This window comes from Bacillus rossius, chromosome 1 (assembly GCF_032445375.1).
Source record: "Bacillus rossius redtenbacheri isolate Brsri chromosome 1, Brsri_v3, whole genome shotgun sequence".
In the NCBI taxonomy this organism is placed as follows: domain Eukaryota; kingdom Metazoa; phylum Arthropoda; class Insecta; order Phasmatodea; family Bacillidae; genus Bacillus; species Bacillus rossius.
This window is the reverse complement of record NC_086330.1, coordinates 254947482-254963805: the sequence shown is the minus strand read 5'-3', so window position 1 is coordinate 254963805 and position 16324 is coordinate 254947482. Positions and strand designations below refer to the sequence as shown.

The following is a 16324-nucleotide window of genomic DNA, read 5'->3' as shown; positions in this document are numbered from 1 at the left end:
TGTGTTAAAATAGCCCTTTCAAGCGATGTTATTTTTCAAAATTTCAGACTCGCCATTTAACTAGGAGTTAATTCAATGCCAAACAAAACCCTCCGATCATCCGTCCTCCCCAGAGTTTGCAGCTGGGCCTGCCACAGCCCGTGGCAAGTGGTAAGCCCTGCGCGAGGCTGTAGCCTAACAGTGTGGGAGTAATTCAACTGGCCCACTGGATTGAAGTCCAAACAAGCTCTCTTCTTTTGTGCTGGACTGGAACTAGCAGAACCTAATTATCAACTCATATATTATTTCAAAGTAACAAGTTTGAATTATATTTCAACCTAATGTGTGCATGAGTTTTTTTGATATTAATTTTTTTTATTGTTCAATTCAAAGGCTTAATGGTTAATAAAATAATAACTACCATCCCTAATATATTTAAGTTTTACTATAGTTCCTATAACAGTTGTGTACATATTTTAAACAAGTACTCCTTTTTTCTCCTTTCTTCTCTTCACATCTGTAATCAATTAATGTTTGCCAAAGGAAAGCATTAAAGTAGAAAACACTTTCAAAAATTACAATATAGATGGAAATATAGTACACATTTTGATTCATTTAGAGATATCTTAAAATATTATGCCAAAAAAAATAAAATATGTATGTTCTTATTAATAGATTTGTCCCTTGGGAGTGGCAGCTAGTGTCAATCTGTGCCAAACTCTTTGTGTCCATATTGATCATGCCCCAACTGAGCCACATCATGCACATGTTTACTGTACCACAGTACCTTTAAATTTTTTTGTTGTTAAAGCCTAGAATAATTTGGCTGTTAAAATTTGAATGAATCAATGATTTTGTTTTTAACATTTCATAACATTTCATAACATTGAGGTCATTAAATATGATTAAAGGAGAAGCTGTAATGTAAGATTAAGCAGCTTAAAAAGGAATTTTAAGGGGGGGGGGGAGGTGGAGGGTGGAGAAGGATGCATGGATGTACTCGCTCTTGGTAATGCCTACCAAGTGGTGGTGGTGGTGGGTGGGGATGATGATGGCAAATGGCAGATGGCAAAAGGGGTTATATGTCCAAATCCGTGTATACGTCCAAAGGTATATTCATTCGTTGGAAGCATTTTCCCCTGCAATGTCGTCTAGAGGGTATGTTTGGGGTTCAGCTGTTGGGTCGTGGGTCCAGGTGCTGGCGTCATTGTGCGGCAAAGTGGAGATCCACCAGTTGAAGGAGGATCTGGTGTGCAGATCCGACAACGAGCTGGCAGCTGAGCTGAAGAAGTTCTTATACTACACGAGTCTGCTCTAGTGGGAGACAAGCTCCATGTTAAATTTTTGTCAGCAGTGAGAACCATGCCTTTTGATTAAATATTCAAGCCCTTGGAGAATATTGCCATCATAATAGGCTACACTGATCACATTATGATATATTTGTTTGTAGCTATGTGAGGAAAGTCGTTTATTACACCAATATTTATATTAATTTTGCAGCCCAATGCGATTGTTGATTACCCATGCATATAAAAAAACTTCTGATTGAACATCTGCAGTTTCTTAGAAGGTCATTGTGCAAGAGGTGAGCAGGACAACAAGGATCTAGGATAGATTCTGTGTAGAAGTATTCTTGCTGGCTCATTAACTGTCTGTTCAAGTTTCCTGTTCAGAGTAAGATGCCTGCTGTGTGTCACAACCAACCGGACACTGCAGCTACGACATCCGACTGGGATCAACCAAAACTTCAAAATAAATGCACTAAAGTCAGAAATTGCAAGCAACTATGTATGTATATTCATCTCTAAAGTCCCTAATCAAGATACTGTCACATAAAGTTAAGAAAATCATTAACCAAAACTGAATATAATGTGTTCAATACAATTATTTTAAAAATGCTTCTGCAATATAATTTATTTGTGAACTGAAACAACATTAGTACAAAGTATTTACCGAAAAAAATTTTAACTTATCTTGGATTCATTGGAGTAAAAACTGCATTTGATTTCACCAGTAATTTTTTATTTTGCTATTTGTTTTATTTGAAGCTTCGAATGTGATGCAAAGGTTCTTGACTGATATAAAGGTTTGCATTTGTTGCACAAGCCCGAGTTTTTTTAAATTTGAAAATTGTGCTTTACAAGTTCACCAGTACAGATGATTATAACTACAGTAAAGAGTTTTTTTGGTTGGTGTCATCACCATCAGCCACATAAATATGAGGAAACATATTTACTTTATTGTTTTTTACATTTACCAGCAAGTTTCACCGTAAATTTGACATTTAAATCACTATTAAACATTTTCTAAAATATACTTCACAGAACACATTTTTTGGAAGGTGGGATGTAAAGATGATGGCGGACTACTACTTCATGCTTAAAAGAGATGGCACTGTTGAAGGAAGACAATCGAGGAATAGAAGTTTAAACCCACGTCAGACAGATCTTGAAGTGAAATCATTGAAGACGATGAATTAAATTGTCAGATACCATTGTGTTTTTGTTACAGTCATAGAATTTTAAAGTGAGTATAATATATTATACTATTGTCCATTGTAATGCAAGTGCATTGCAATTTCATGCTGGGTTATAAAATACATGACTTTCAAATGAAACTCAAATTAATTGTTCACTGTCCAAAAATTTCATTTACTGAAGGGTTTTTATTTATCCTTGGTCTGAACAAGCATTTTGAGATGCTAAATAGCACATAACTTCTTTAATACTTTGTTTATAATTAATATTGTAGCAAATAATTTAGATAATAATGAAAATGAAATATTAAAAGTGAAACCATTCAAAAACATTTTGTTACAAGAGAGAAAATGGGTGAAAACAAACTTAATTGTAAGTTATCATCAATTTTCTCTCTTGCAACATAACATTTTTTAATGGTTTCAGTTTTAATAATTCATTTACATTATTATCTAAATTATGTGCCACAATTGTCATTATAAACAAAGTATTAAAAAAGTTATGCACAATTTAGCATCCAAATACGCTTGTTCAAGCCAGGGGTACTGTTCCTTAAAAAAAAACACAAAATTGAATTGTATAAAAACCTAACATGATACAGGAAAAGTAAAATCATATTTGACATCAGCATAAAAAATACTTCTGAAATCAACTTACAGTATCAAAACATCGTTCCAAAAATCGCATAGCAATATCAATGTCTTTCTTTTAGAGTGCCAATAGATAATATTAAGATGTATGGGGCCAACGTAATAATGTGCTGTGCGTAACAAGAAAGCATTTCACCTGGTGAATTTTTTTAACTTAGTTTTTTTTTTTGTTTAATTGTGGGATAGCTTTTTCTTTATTACAAATGTTAATAACATTTTACAACATATTTTATTATAATTTTTTGTATGAATTTCATCTGACTGTTGAAATTGCATAATTATTGTAATTTTTGAAATTGGCTTAAGCTAAACTTTTGATAGTCACCTTTTTTTTCATGGTATGAAAATAATTATTTTTGTTGTGTTATGAATGTTTTGTGTGAACAAAGTGCACAAAATTAATTTTATGCATGGTTATTTTATCATTTCTATTGAATGGTTTTAAAAATAAAGCCCAATTGGTTTTATAATCTTGGCAAATGTTAAAATATTATTTTTTTACTTCATTCCAGTATTTTATAAAAATAAGTGTAATGCAGCCTTGCTGAGAAAAAATATTTGCAGTTCAATTTGACTTCGCGAATATTTTAAACATTCAATTTGATATTCGCTTCACATTAAAAAATAGGTATACACACAGGCCTACAGTACAATCAATACATTTATAAAAATAAACCTAAAATATTTTAAGGCCTTAAACTGCCAGCGTGCTTTATGTGCTCAGTCTGCAGGGATCAATCAGCTTTAAAATATATTGGTAGAGCAGTTGAATTAAATTAAGCTGATTCAGAATCAAAGTCGTACAAGAACTGATTTTATTTTGGTTAAATAATTTGTTGCACCTGTGCTAAATTTTGAAATGTCAGTTTTTCAGTGTGAGATATTCATATGTTAAAAATCATGCACAGTAAAGTAAATATTTCTATACAGTTCAAAAAAGTTATAGGTATAAATTTTTTGTGAGTTATTTTATAGGGAAGTGGAGTCAGTTCCTCTTCTGATGCAGAACATCCAAGACTACATAGGATGTGCAAGGCATTCAGTGTTGAAATCAACATTTTCTATGTTAGTATTTCATAAATAGCATTTGTATCTCATCAAGAAATGTTAGTACATACTAGTATAGCAAGATGCAGTCACAAGTAATAAATAAAGCATTAAAATATTTTATTAAAATTTTAGAGATGTATAAAATAAAAATAAAAATATTTTTAAGGGTATTGTAGAGGAAATTTTATGCTTTAAAAGATGTTAAAAGAGTTTGGTGATTCAACATGGTAATTAAGTTTAAAAAAATTTTTTGTTCAAAATTATTAATTTCTTCAGATTTCCTTAGACGTAGTGTAAAAAGAAGCAGATGCAAGAACTTCTATTTAAAATTAGCTTTCCCTAGGGCTTGTAATTTGTTTTTGATATTATGTGTACGCAAAATCATTAGTGCACTGCCACTTTTCTTACTAAAATTTATTTTATTTATTTATTTATTTATTTATTTATTTATTAAATGCCTGTGAACAGTTAGGATAACTGTAATGCCAATAGAGTACAATTCGAAATGGGGCAAATATTTAACTAACTGTGCAGTATCAGGATTATTTTAATATTACAGTTAGTAATTACTGTGCTATTTCAAACACAGCTACAAAAATTATTTATTAATCATTGATAAATCATTTATGTCATGCTGCTGTTGCCTACATTTGCAAACTTTTGACAGATTTATTAAGTGTGTCACTTTACCAAACGTTTACTGCAAGTATATATTATGTGTCTCAAATTCAATAAAAAAAATTTCACACTGTTTTATTTAAACCTAAAGCAATAATATTTTCAATAAATAATTTTAAAAAAGTTGTATAGTTAGTTACCCAAAAATTACATAAATTGTATTACACTTAAACACAAAGAAAACAGTTTAGTCATAAGTTATTGCAATGTATGTTTTAAAAGAAATAACAGTCACTTTAATTTGAATTTAGTAGTTTGCATATTTGTGTGTTTTACCATCAAAACTAGACAAAATGTTATTTTTACACAATGTTATAAAATAAAATGTTTGGCAAACTTCATACATTGTATTGTCTTCTTTTGTCCAAAGTCTTTAGAACACAGTAAGTTTCACAATAACATTGTCTACCCAAACATGATTTTAATACACTTTAATTGGTCATAATGGACAAGTTTTCCAATAAATTTTCTTTTATTTGTTATGTCACATTTTATTGCTGCGTAATAGATTTTTGAACAAGCAAAATTTAAAAAAAATTCTATCAACTTGACAGTTTTTGGCTTTTGACACGTTGTGTACAGTCTGCTAATAATAGCCATGGAGCAGCAGTAAGTAGTGGGTTCAGGCTAGTATAGCACTTTCTCTGGGTGTCGGAAGATAGGGAAACATTTAGATGTGTTCACGGGGCGCATCGTGTTCCTCTGTCATTTGTGCACCCGTCCTGAAAGTTTTCTGGGTTTGTGCATGCACAACTTGCATGCCCATACAAGAGGCTGAAATCCCTTGCTTGTCCTCGCAATCGTCCGTCCTTAAGTGGTGTTTAGTACGGCTGCTGCAGCGTGTGTTTCAAATGTGAGTCATCACAAAACATACATACTTTATTGTTTGGTGTTGTCTGATAGGTGGTGGCCAAATCATGTAACGTAAATTGTAATAACTTTCTCTCTCTTGTTAAAATTGATTTTCGGCATACCACCTGCAGAATTTTTTTGAAGTTATACTTCGTTAGGCACATGAAAAAATCATGACAGTGAATTTTTATGATGTGTCTACACTATGCAACAACATTTTCACAGAATGAAAAAAAAAAAAATAATAAGCTACATACAAGTAACAATTATATATGTGATTTAATTTTCATACTTAAGTGATATTGGATACTGGTCCATATCATTAAAAACATTTCATCAACTGCTTCCAGCCTGTGGCCAGGTCAGCAAAGAAAACCATTTATTTATTGTGAATATTAGTGTTAGAAATGGTGGTATATTATTTGATAATCATGTTTCTTCTTTTAGCCATAGGCAGTGAAGATAGTTTAGTTATGCAAAGAAATCTTAATAATTATTTTAGTTAAATTCTACCTTAAGTTTTAATGTATTTTGGTTGTATTTTTCCATGGCTAGTTGAAGGGATTCTTAAATTAACAAACTTAGTACTCTAATTGTATTTGAACAGCATGTGCTTATATAATATTACAGATCCATGCCATTCTTCAATTTTCATGGTAATTTATTGTTTTATATCATAATGTTTTGAATGAAGCAAAACTGCTGATAGTGTTTTGGTTTTTCAGAATGGTGTGTAGTTATTAATAATATATTGCTAATGACTTTTGGTAGTTATCTTATTCAGAAAATGACTTAAAATAGTTTTTTTACAGGGATGTCACAAGATTGGCTGGTTTACTATTGCCACAAACTCTCTTCACAGATGCAACGTAAATGTCCCCTTAATCTAACTTTGGGAGACTGGTGGATCTTTTAGTTTCAAATGCAAAAAAAAAATGTGATTTCATCAAAATATCTGTGCCTCTATATTTATTTTACTTTTAATTAATTTAACATAAACCAACAAAACATGATCTCAGCCAACAGGTTAAAAAGTAACTTAACTTACTTACATATATGCTTTGCTAAATATGTATCTTAAAATTTTAACATTGGTTATATGGGTTGGCAAATATATTAAAACTATAACATTTGAAGTATGGGCCGGTCCTAATTAGAATATTACTACAGTAAAACTCGTTCAAGACGTTCCCGCATAATACGTTTTCCTGCTTATTAAGTTCACAAACTTGTTCCCTTTATCACTTTCATATATCCCTATGTTAATTTTTCCCATTCATAACGTTTTCACTAATAGATGCTTCCTGCATATAACGTTCAGCGTTTGTGGGAACAAAAATAAAATAGTTTTTAACTTTAAACACTATTTATTTTTAATTTTCAAAAATTAACTTATTTCCGAATGATAACGAAGTAATTTGAACTTGTGCAAGACCGTCGAAACCTTTGCAGACGCCGCACGCCGATCATCTGCTTGCATTGAGACGCTGTTCCATCTGCCCACCATTTCCCCAATTCAAGGCAGAACATCTGATTAATGAGAAACGCACATGACCGTCGAAATCTTTACAGATGCCGCACGCTGTTACAAGTGTATTTTTTGAACGATCATCTGCTTGCATTTGTATAGACTGTGAGGCTGTTCCATCTGTATGCAGACCTGCCAACCCTCCTGCTTTAGGCGGGAGACTCCCGATTTTGTACCCTTTCTCTCGCCCTCCCGATTTGTCATTCAAATCTCCCGTTTTTTGGTTCTGTTTCTCTTGAAGTTTTTAATGCAATAAATTTATAGAATTAATATGTTTGTACCATTATTCCGTACAATCGTATAGTAACTACGGTTTGTACCATAACGTGTAGTTATTTTAATAACCTAAATGCCCACAATTGTCGGCTAAAACGCTTGGTTAAGCGTACTTTTAAGAAAGAAACATATTTATTTACGATAATTATAGGAGCTGTTTTGGTACACGTTCGTCATTGGTATTTATTAGCCAACCACAAAAAGGTTTCATTTGTTTTCCAAGATGGCGTGTTTTGTCAACATTGTAAACTGTATTTTCGGTGGTGTTGGTTTGAAATAAAGACGGAGTGGATTAATAATGAGTTTATGATACCACTGTTTACATTCGTGCCCAAATTCGCTTCGGTTTGTCAGCCGGCTATGTGTGAATTGTTTGTTCGTCCCCGAACAAATTCGCCTTTGTTCGCGTCTGTGCTCACAGACGAAGTGTAGAGGTAGCATTATAGTACAGTCTTCGAATTTATTCAACGGTGTATTCATAAAAATATTATTTTGTGGAAGCAGTTGCGTGATGAGTATTTTGTATGCGTTGTTTAGTTGTAGGCCTACTCCGCAATAAGAATTTAATAGAAATGGCGCTAAGTAATCCTACAGTGAAGTATCTTGCTGTGTACAAGAAGACATTTAGTGACGAATTTCCGTGTATTTTGCAATCGAGGAAAGGTAAACATGCTGCATTTTGTTCTTTGTGTCGTTATGATTTTTCCGTTTCGCATGCCAGAAAGGGCGACATTGTGAAGCATATAAATACGAAGAAACATGCCGTCAATGCTATGGCATCAAACCAGAAATTAGACGTTTTTCGTGACAAGTTGGAAAGAAGATAGTGTGACAAAAGCAGAGTGTTTGTTAAAGTATTTTATTTTAGAACACAATTTGCCCATTGCTTGTGCTAATCATGCTGGTTTACTCTTAAAAACTATTTTCAAAATTTTCCCGCCACCCCCCCCCCCCCCCCTCCTAAATTTCACTAAAAAAAACCTCCTGCTTTTTGACTGGCCAAATTTGGCAGGTATGTGTATGCAATTTTCCCATTTCAGGTAGAATATCTGACGAATGAGAAACGCGCGCAGCCATGGAAACCTGTGCCACACGCCGCACACTGTTACAAGTTTTATTTGAACTAATCGTCTGCTTGCATTTGTATAGACCAGTGATGGCCAACTGGCGGCCCGCGGGCCAGATCCGGCCCGTGGTAATGTTTTATGTGGCCCGCAAAAACTATCCGTCAAGACGAAAACACACTTATGCAATGGCTGTACAATAGCTGGAAAATTTTAATTTAAAATACTGGCAAATAAACAGTCGTCACTACACTCATTCTGCTTTGCATTGGCTTACATTTCATTACAAACTATACAAATGTCGTAGCTCCAACCAAATTAATATTTTTATCGAACACAGCTGCCGAGTAAATATGTGAGGTTGACATATTGGGTGACAAAGAAGCGTAGCTGTTTACCGGCTGAGCAAGCGAACTTACGTATTTATTTCGAATGTCGAGAGAGCGCAGCACCATGACTCATATATATGGCATCAGAATAGCACTGTAACTCGCGGCACACAGATTATGTACTTGTTTAGGTTTATGTTACGCAAGTTATTTGATGTTGTAGTTAGTTTGAAATGTTTTCCAAATTTAGGAAAGTAGACCGTGAAAATCGTGTTTTCAAAGAAGAATGGGAACACAAATATTTGTTTATACTTAATAAGGACATGAAATCTCAGTGTTTAGTTTGCCTTCAAGTGCTAGCTGTATTAAAAGAATACAATCTCAAACGGCACTTTTTATCAAATCATCAACACAAATATGAAAATTGTTCAGGTGAGTCAAGAAAACATCTTGTTGAACAACTGAAAAAACAAATATCTCAGCAAAAGAGTGTATTCACTAGTGTGTCAAGAAACCAAGAAGCATGTCTTTTAGCCTCGTACGTTGTTAGCTACGAGCTAGCGAAAGCGAAAAAACCACTTAGCGATGGGGAATTCATCAAAAACTGTGCAGTAAGAATGGCAGAATCATTTAATGAAGGTAAGGTGGCAATAGAGTTTAATTCTGTATCTCTGTCAAAACAAACTGTTACTTGGAGAGTTGAAGATATTAGCAATCAAATACTGACAAACCTGAAAAGTTCTATTTCTGACTGTTCACATTTTTCGTTAGCTCTCGATGAAAGCACAGATGTTACCGACTCTAGTCAGTTGTTAATTTTTGTGAGAGCCAACCAAAAAGATTTCTGTATTACTGAAGAACTATTAAAAGTATGTTCTTTGAATAACACAACCAAAGGTGTAGATAACAATGCAGTTGAAGAACATGGGAGGTTATGAGAAACTATCTTCAGTTGTCACAGACGGTGCTAAAGCAATTGTTGGAACATCATGTGGCTTTGTTGGACTTTTAAAACAAAAACAAGCTACCCTGCCCACTCCTCTGCATTGCATTATACATCAGGAGGCATTGTGTGCCAAATCAGTAAGTGTGTCAGACACAATGGTTACTGTTGCCAAGATCACCAATTTGATAAGAGGGGGGAACCGTTCTTTAACTCACAGTAAATTTCTGTCATTTTTAGAAGAATTGGATTTTGCTTATGGTGATTTGTTGTTGCACACGGAAGTTAGATGGCTTAGTCGAGGAAAGTGCCTAGTCAGATATTTTGAACTGCGGAATGAAATACTTTCCGTTTTGAGTTCCACACTCAACAGATCTCCAGGAAGCACTGAAGAATGTTGATTTCTTGAAAAATTTAGCTTTTCTCACAGATATCACCCAACATCTGAATGTTTTGAATTTGCAGTTGCAGGGAAAAAATCAGACTGTTTTCGAGATGATGGGTTTCGTTGATGGATTTCGAAAAAAACGTCAAGTATTTAAGTCTGCACTGGAACAAAATTACCTCTTCCACTTTCCAAACTGTAAGAAGCTCTCAGGTGAAGAAATGGTTACTTTCGTGCAGTTCGTGGAAAATATTAACCAACTGGCTTCAGAATTCGACAGGAGATTTCAAGATTTTGAAACATTCCGTCCTAGCATGGAACTATTCAACAATGCTTTGAAGTGTAACATTCAGTGTCAGCCAAGAGAATTGCTGCTAGAACTCTGTGAACTCCAGTGTGATCCCTCTGTTAAAATGTCCACAGCAACTGGAGTAGAGTTTTGGAAACTTCTTTCGCATGAACAATATCCTTTGATAAGGAATTGGGCCCTGAAACTGTGTTCAATTTTCTCAAGTACGTACATTTGCGAAGCAGCTTTTTCAGCATTGAAGAAAATAAAATCAAAGAGTAGTAATAGACTTTCCGATGACGTGTTATCACATTTGCTTCGTGTGGCAACATCAAAAATAGATGTGGATTTTAAGTCGTTGGTGAACCGTGTCCAAAAGCCACAGTACTCTCACTAAGTACTAGAAAACAAAAAGAAAATGATAAGTATATTTATAAAAGGTCTGTTTTTTAAGAAATTATTCTTAGAAATATTTTTCTCTTTTTAGTCAATTGTAATAGAGTTCATAAGTAAAAGTAAACAGAACATACAAAAACAAAACATGTGTTGTTTTTTTTTTTTTGTTTTTTTTTTTTTTTTTGTTTTTTTTTTTTTTTTTTTTTTTTAGAATTTCGTAAAATTGTAAAAATTATGTCAGTGCGTGGTTTGGCCCTTGAGTGTACTTTGAAGTGCTATGTGGCCCCTGAAGTCAACGAAGTTGGCCATCACTGGTATAGACTATGAGGCTATTCCATTTATACGCCTTTTTTCCTATTCGAGTTGACGAATACGCAGCAAGCCATATTTACTACCAGCCATTACTCTTTTTTAGTTTTGCGATCTTTTTAGGTGTAATTTTAAGTTTATCAATAATAATAAATATTTAGTGTTGTGCAAACAGTGCATAATGGCATGTACAAGTAGTGGAGGAACCATTAAACGCAAGGCATTGTCGTTTGAAGAAAAACTGAAAATAATATCAGAAGTTGATGGGAATCCTTTGAAACCAAGAGTGAGTATGGCAAAAAAAACTCGGGATTCCGCTGTCTACTTTGAACGAAATCATGATGACGCGAGACCAACTTTTGTCTACAAATGTTTCGTCAAAGTTTAAAAAAAATTAAATTTGGTAAATACGAAGAAGTAGAAATTTTACTCTTGGCGTGCTTTAAAGAACAGAGGACACTTGGAATTCCAACGAACGGCCCCATTTTAAGAGAGAAAGCTGTACAAATAGCACATAACCTAGGTGTTGAATTTCATGCTTTGATTGTCTGGCTCGACAGATTTAAGAACAGAGTAGGATTTGTCTATAGAACTGTAAGTGGAGAATCTGAGAGAATGTATGATGATCCTGTCCAGAGTTGAATAAACACAAAGTTGCCTGCAATTATAAGGGACTTTGAACCAAAAAATGTTTTCAACATAGATGAATGTGGTCTTTTTTTCAACATGTCTCCGGACAAAACCTGTGTTTTAACAGGTGAAACATGCCATGGAGACAAACAAAGTAAGGAACGAGTAACAGTATTATTGGGTGCCAACATGGATGGCACTGAAAAGTTACCATTGCTGGTAATTGGGAAAAAAAAAAAAACACTGTGTTTTAACAGCATAAAGACATTACCCTGCAAGTAAGCAAACAACAAGTCTGCGTGGATGACAGGCAGCATTTTTGAAGACTATGTGAGAGCATTGGATGCAAAGATGGAGTGCAAAAATCAGAAGATTTTGCTTTTCATGGATCACTGCCCTGCTCATCCCAAGGAAATATCCAATTTAGAAATATCCAGATTGAATTTTTCCCACCAAATTAAACATCCAGAGAATTATAAAAATTCTGAAACAGAATTTTCGTATGCACCTTGTGTTACGGCTTATAACAAGAATGAAAAGTACCAAAACTAGTGGTTATAAAATCAACATCCTAGACAGCATGCATTTTCTTGCTGCTTCATGGGAAATGCTTGACTCGAACATAATTAGCAATTGCTTTAGAAAAGCAGGCTTGGGTGCTCAACAAGTTAACGATATTTTCCCTGAAGAAGCATTTGAAGACAGTGAACCAATTGCATGTGCTTCTACATGAAGTGCAAATTGGAAAACTCTTCAAGAGCACCTAAATTTTTCATGCACTTTTGAAGATTATGTCTCAGTTGATGATGCGGTTCTAACATGTGAGCCACAAACCATCGAAGATTTGTGTGCACAACACAGAGTTTAGCTGAGGATGAGACTGGCGATGGTGACAGCGATGAAGGTGATTCCACTCCCATGCCAACTTACTCTGAAGCCCTTGACCACCTGGAGAAGCTGAGGTTATTTGTTCATGAAACACCAAATGTTCCAGATAGTGTGAGGAAGAGTTTATGGGAACTGGACAATTTTGTGATGCGTCAGAACAAAAATGTGTTGAAATAAACAACTCTAATGCAGTATTTTTAAAAACAGTAAATGTTAGTTGTTTTTTTTTTTTGTTTTGATAATTGTTTTTTGTGCTTAATAAAAAAAATTAATTTTAAATAATTTAATTCAGTGATATAATAATATAGTTTTTCCAGCATGCCGACGATAATTGGTAAGTAATTATGAGTTAAACAGTATGTCAAATTTATTAAAATAAATTTTTTTTAAAGCAAATGTATTTCCCTTTTAAGAATTATTCCCTGTTAAGAAGTTTTTACCATCCAGTCCCTCAAAAAATATATTAAAATGGTTTTACTGTATTAGGTTTCCTTTGGCATAGCTAAACTGAATCGGAAACAATATAAAGGTTAAAATAAACAATCCTAGAGTTTTAATTTGTAGTGATTAGAGTTATTAAAGTCCCAAAAGTAATAGTTTTGGATGTTCTAGTCTCTTCAAAGCAGTAATCTAATTGTCACGCTGTAGACATCACTGAGAATTTGGAAGTATGGAGATTTGAAGTTAGCTGGCCAAAGGTGACACGTTACAGGCTGCCAGGGCGCCTTAGCCATCCTGGGTCCCCGAGGAAGGGAGCGAGGATGAGGTCACCATGCCCGCTCCAGGCTCTTGAACCCTGTCTGTGAACAAGCCCAAATCCAACATGGTCAGAACTGGTTCACAGACAGTAAGTTGGCAAAAATGCCCACCAAAAACGGTGATGGTTGGGGAATAAAAAGGTTGGCAAAAACTCACCAAACAGGTACGTAGTTGCTTATAGTGTTCTGGAAGGTAGCCCGCTAGGTTGCGAGGTGAAGTCAAGCGACGAACTCGTGCGGTTGCCGCGGACGTTTCCATAAATTAAGATAACTAGGAATTTAACCAAGTATAACAAATTATTACCTTGCACACAGATTAATTAATTACTGGTTAAGAAAGACATTAGGGACAACATTCCTTCATTAGTCGACTACATTTTCGTACAACGACCGACTGAAGTCTTGCTGTATGCTGGCCGACGATCCGAGGTGGTCTGTCTGCTATCGCAGCGTGGAGTCCTTACGGGGCGGCAGTGACTTAATTAAAAAGGTGCTTTCTTTCGAAATAAAGAGGGGGGGGGGCCCCTTCGGCTTCCGGACCGGAAGATTCCGAAGATATCCGAGGGGGTGGTCTAGGAATACTGACTTCGATATCTCGACGTTGGTGTTAGTGGCCGATCGCAGCGCGACCTACTGAGGAGTGGCCGAACCAAGAAGAAATCGACTAATGCATCTCTCGCATGAGGCGGCTGCGAAAGCATGGAGCTTATGGAGGAGACTAGTGCAGCACTTTGATGGCTTGGAATGAATTACAGGACACTGCTTGTGGCGTGAGGCACCAGGGGACAGGAGTTTAGCTGGCGTTCATACACCCAGGGGAAATAACTCTCAAATCCGCCACGAGAGGACAGAGGCGGTACTTTCGAAGACAGATGGCTTCGCCCGGTTTAGTGGCCGGTCAATGCCCTGGGCAGGGTTCCCTGAAGAGGCTTGAGAAGGGGGAAAGGGAGGTGGATACTGCACGACGATGGGAAATTAAGCTCTGCAGAGGCCAGAGACGTGCCGATACGTTGCACATATCGTTACACCACCATATTGGTTTCTAGAAATTTTTCATTTTTCGTAATGCCTGACATCTTCGATGACTATGACATCATCGCAACACTTTATTTTATGTCCGCCATATTGGATTATAGAATGTTGCACTTTGTGTTACAGCCACCATCTTGAAAAACTACAATTTAAATGCTAGAAATTTGGAAAACATTTACAATTATAATAAATATGTATTAATCAAATTTTAATAAAATCATATTTAAAAATGCAGTTACGCCTTGCAGTCCTCAGTTCGAACCTAGTAAGACCAAAAATTAAAAAAAAATGAAATTTAACTCTGAATAAAATGACATGACTCATTATATAAACAAGCCTGCATGCAGAAATCCGTTTCTCAGAAATAGGTAATCAGGAGCACACGGAGAAAACCATAATAATATTGACAATAATAATCAGGAGCACACGGAGAAAACCTTCACACATTTTCTTTGATGTCAGGAAAATTACAGGAAAACAATTATTAAAAATAATAAAGTAAAATAGGTAATAATAAAAATTAAAAAAAATACATTTTGTTAAAAACAGCTTCTGTCAGCTTGTGAACTTCTCATTTGTTGAACAAGGATAGAGTTCTAAAAAAAGCAAAAAATTTTTGTAATTTTTTATCAATTCTAACTAGACGTTACTTATCACTGCATGTCACTTCTCTTCACAAAAACATTTCTGCTATTTTGTTTATTTTGTGCTTTTATAAATAATGAAAAGAGTACAATAATATGTTGTATTATCAGTTCGCCTAATGTCAGTTTACTTGAAAGGTCTGTAAACTGGTGGCTACATGACATTCTACTTGAGGCAGAGGACATGGGGGTGTAGAGAGGGGTAAGGCTGGAGTATAAAGCCAGGCCTGATGCTGTTTCTCGGGCACAGAGTTTCCGGTCTGAATTGCATTGTTAAGTTTTGTGTCATAAGTGTTTCGTGTTGTTTGGATGTCAATACTACAATATGACGTCGTACCGACCATGGCCGTTAAGCTCGTGCTCCGCACTGCCAGTACCGTATCCCGTTTTCGGAGCGCGCCCCTTTGCCCAGCCGGAATGAGTCAGGCGAGCGCCTCGGGCGTGACCCCAATAGACATAATGAAATTTAAAGGTACGGAACCCCAATGGCTCGAACCCATAATTCAATTAAGGGAAAAGCCATTAGTACGAAATTACTAATTACCCGACATGTAATAAGTGCGTCGTAGCCACTCCGGGCGAGTACACCACGCACGGAGCAGACAACAAACCTCATTAACAGTCACCGCGGCCACTGGCCTTAATTAAAATGCCCGTGACTATGATCAAGTCAGAATAGGAGAAATCCCTCTAAAACAATTCACAGTGGGACAATATGTTAGTAAATTTACAGTCGCCAACTTGATGTCACAATTTAAATAATTAAATACATTAAAACCATTGTTAAGCCTTAAGCACCCAATTACCAGGTGCTACATTTTAATTGGGCACCTGGAACATGTTTTAAATGGTAATAGAGTAAATTCAATTAATATAAGTTTTTTGACACCGACTCACAAAGAAGAGAAAGTTTCTCTTTCTTGCAAAGCGGCCATGTTCGGCAGTCTCCAACCACTCCGCGCCGGGAACAGACGTGTGTCCGTGGGCAGCATCCAAGTTTTCTTTCTTTGATTATTTTATTCTGTACTAAATCTTTAAATTTAAAACCTCTTATTAATTCATCGCTGCCCATGTCGACTCGGCGCGTATTTTACGGAACCGGGCCTATCCCGACCGTCTTCATCGTGATACCGCGCTGCGGATCGTATCACTCACGTAAGTGTTTCG

General features: G+C 35.4%; 1 protein-coding gene across 4 annotated transcripts in view; it reads left to right on the top strand.

The window, feature by feature from the left end:
- Window positions 1-6658, top strand: part of LOC134527486 (cytoplasmic dynein 2 intermediate chain 1) — a 266130-nt gene extending 259472 nt beyond the window's left edge. For 2 of the 4 annotated variants that reach the window (XM_063360204.1, XM_063360205.1), the window contains one exon: window positions 1175-6658. In XM_063360204.1, the coding sequence (XP_063216274.1) occupies window positions 1175-1297 (123 nt within the window). In that variant the 3' untranslated portion in view covers window positions 1298-6658. The remainder of the gene's footprint in view (window positions 1-1174) is intronic. The other 2 variants (XM_063360203.1, XM_063360202.1) reach the window with 1 other exon arrangement.
- The last annotated feature ends 9666 nt before the right edge of the window (window positions 6659-16324 follow it).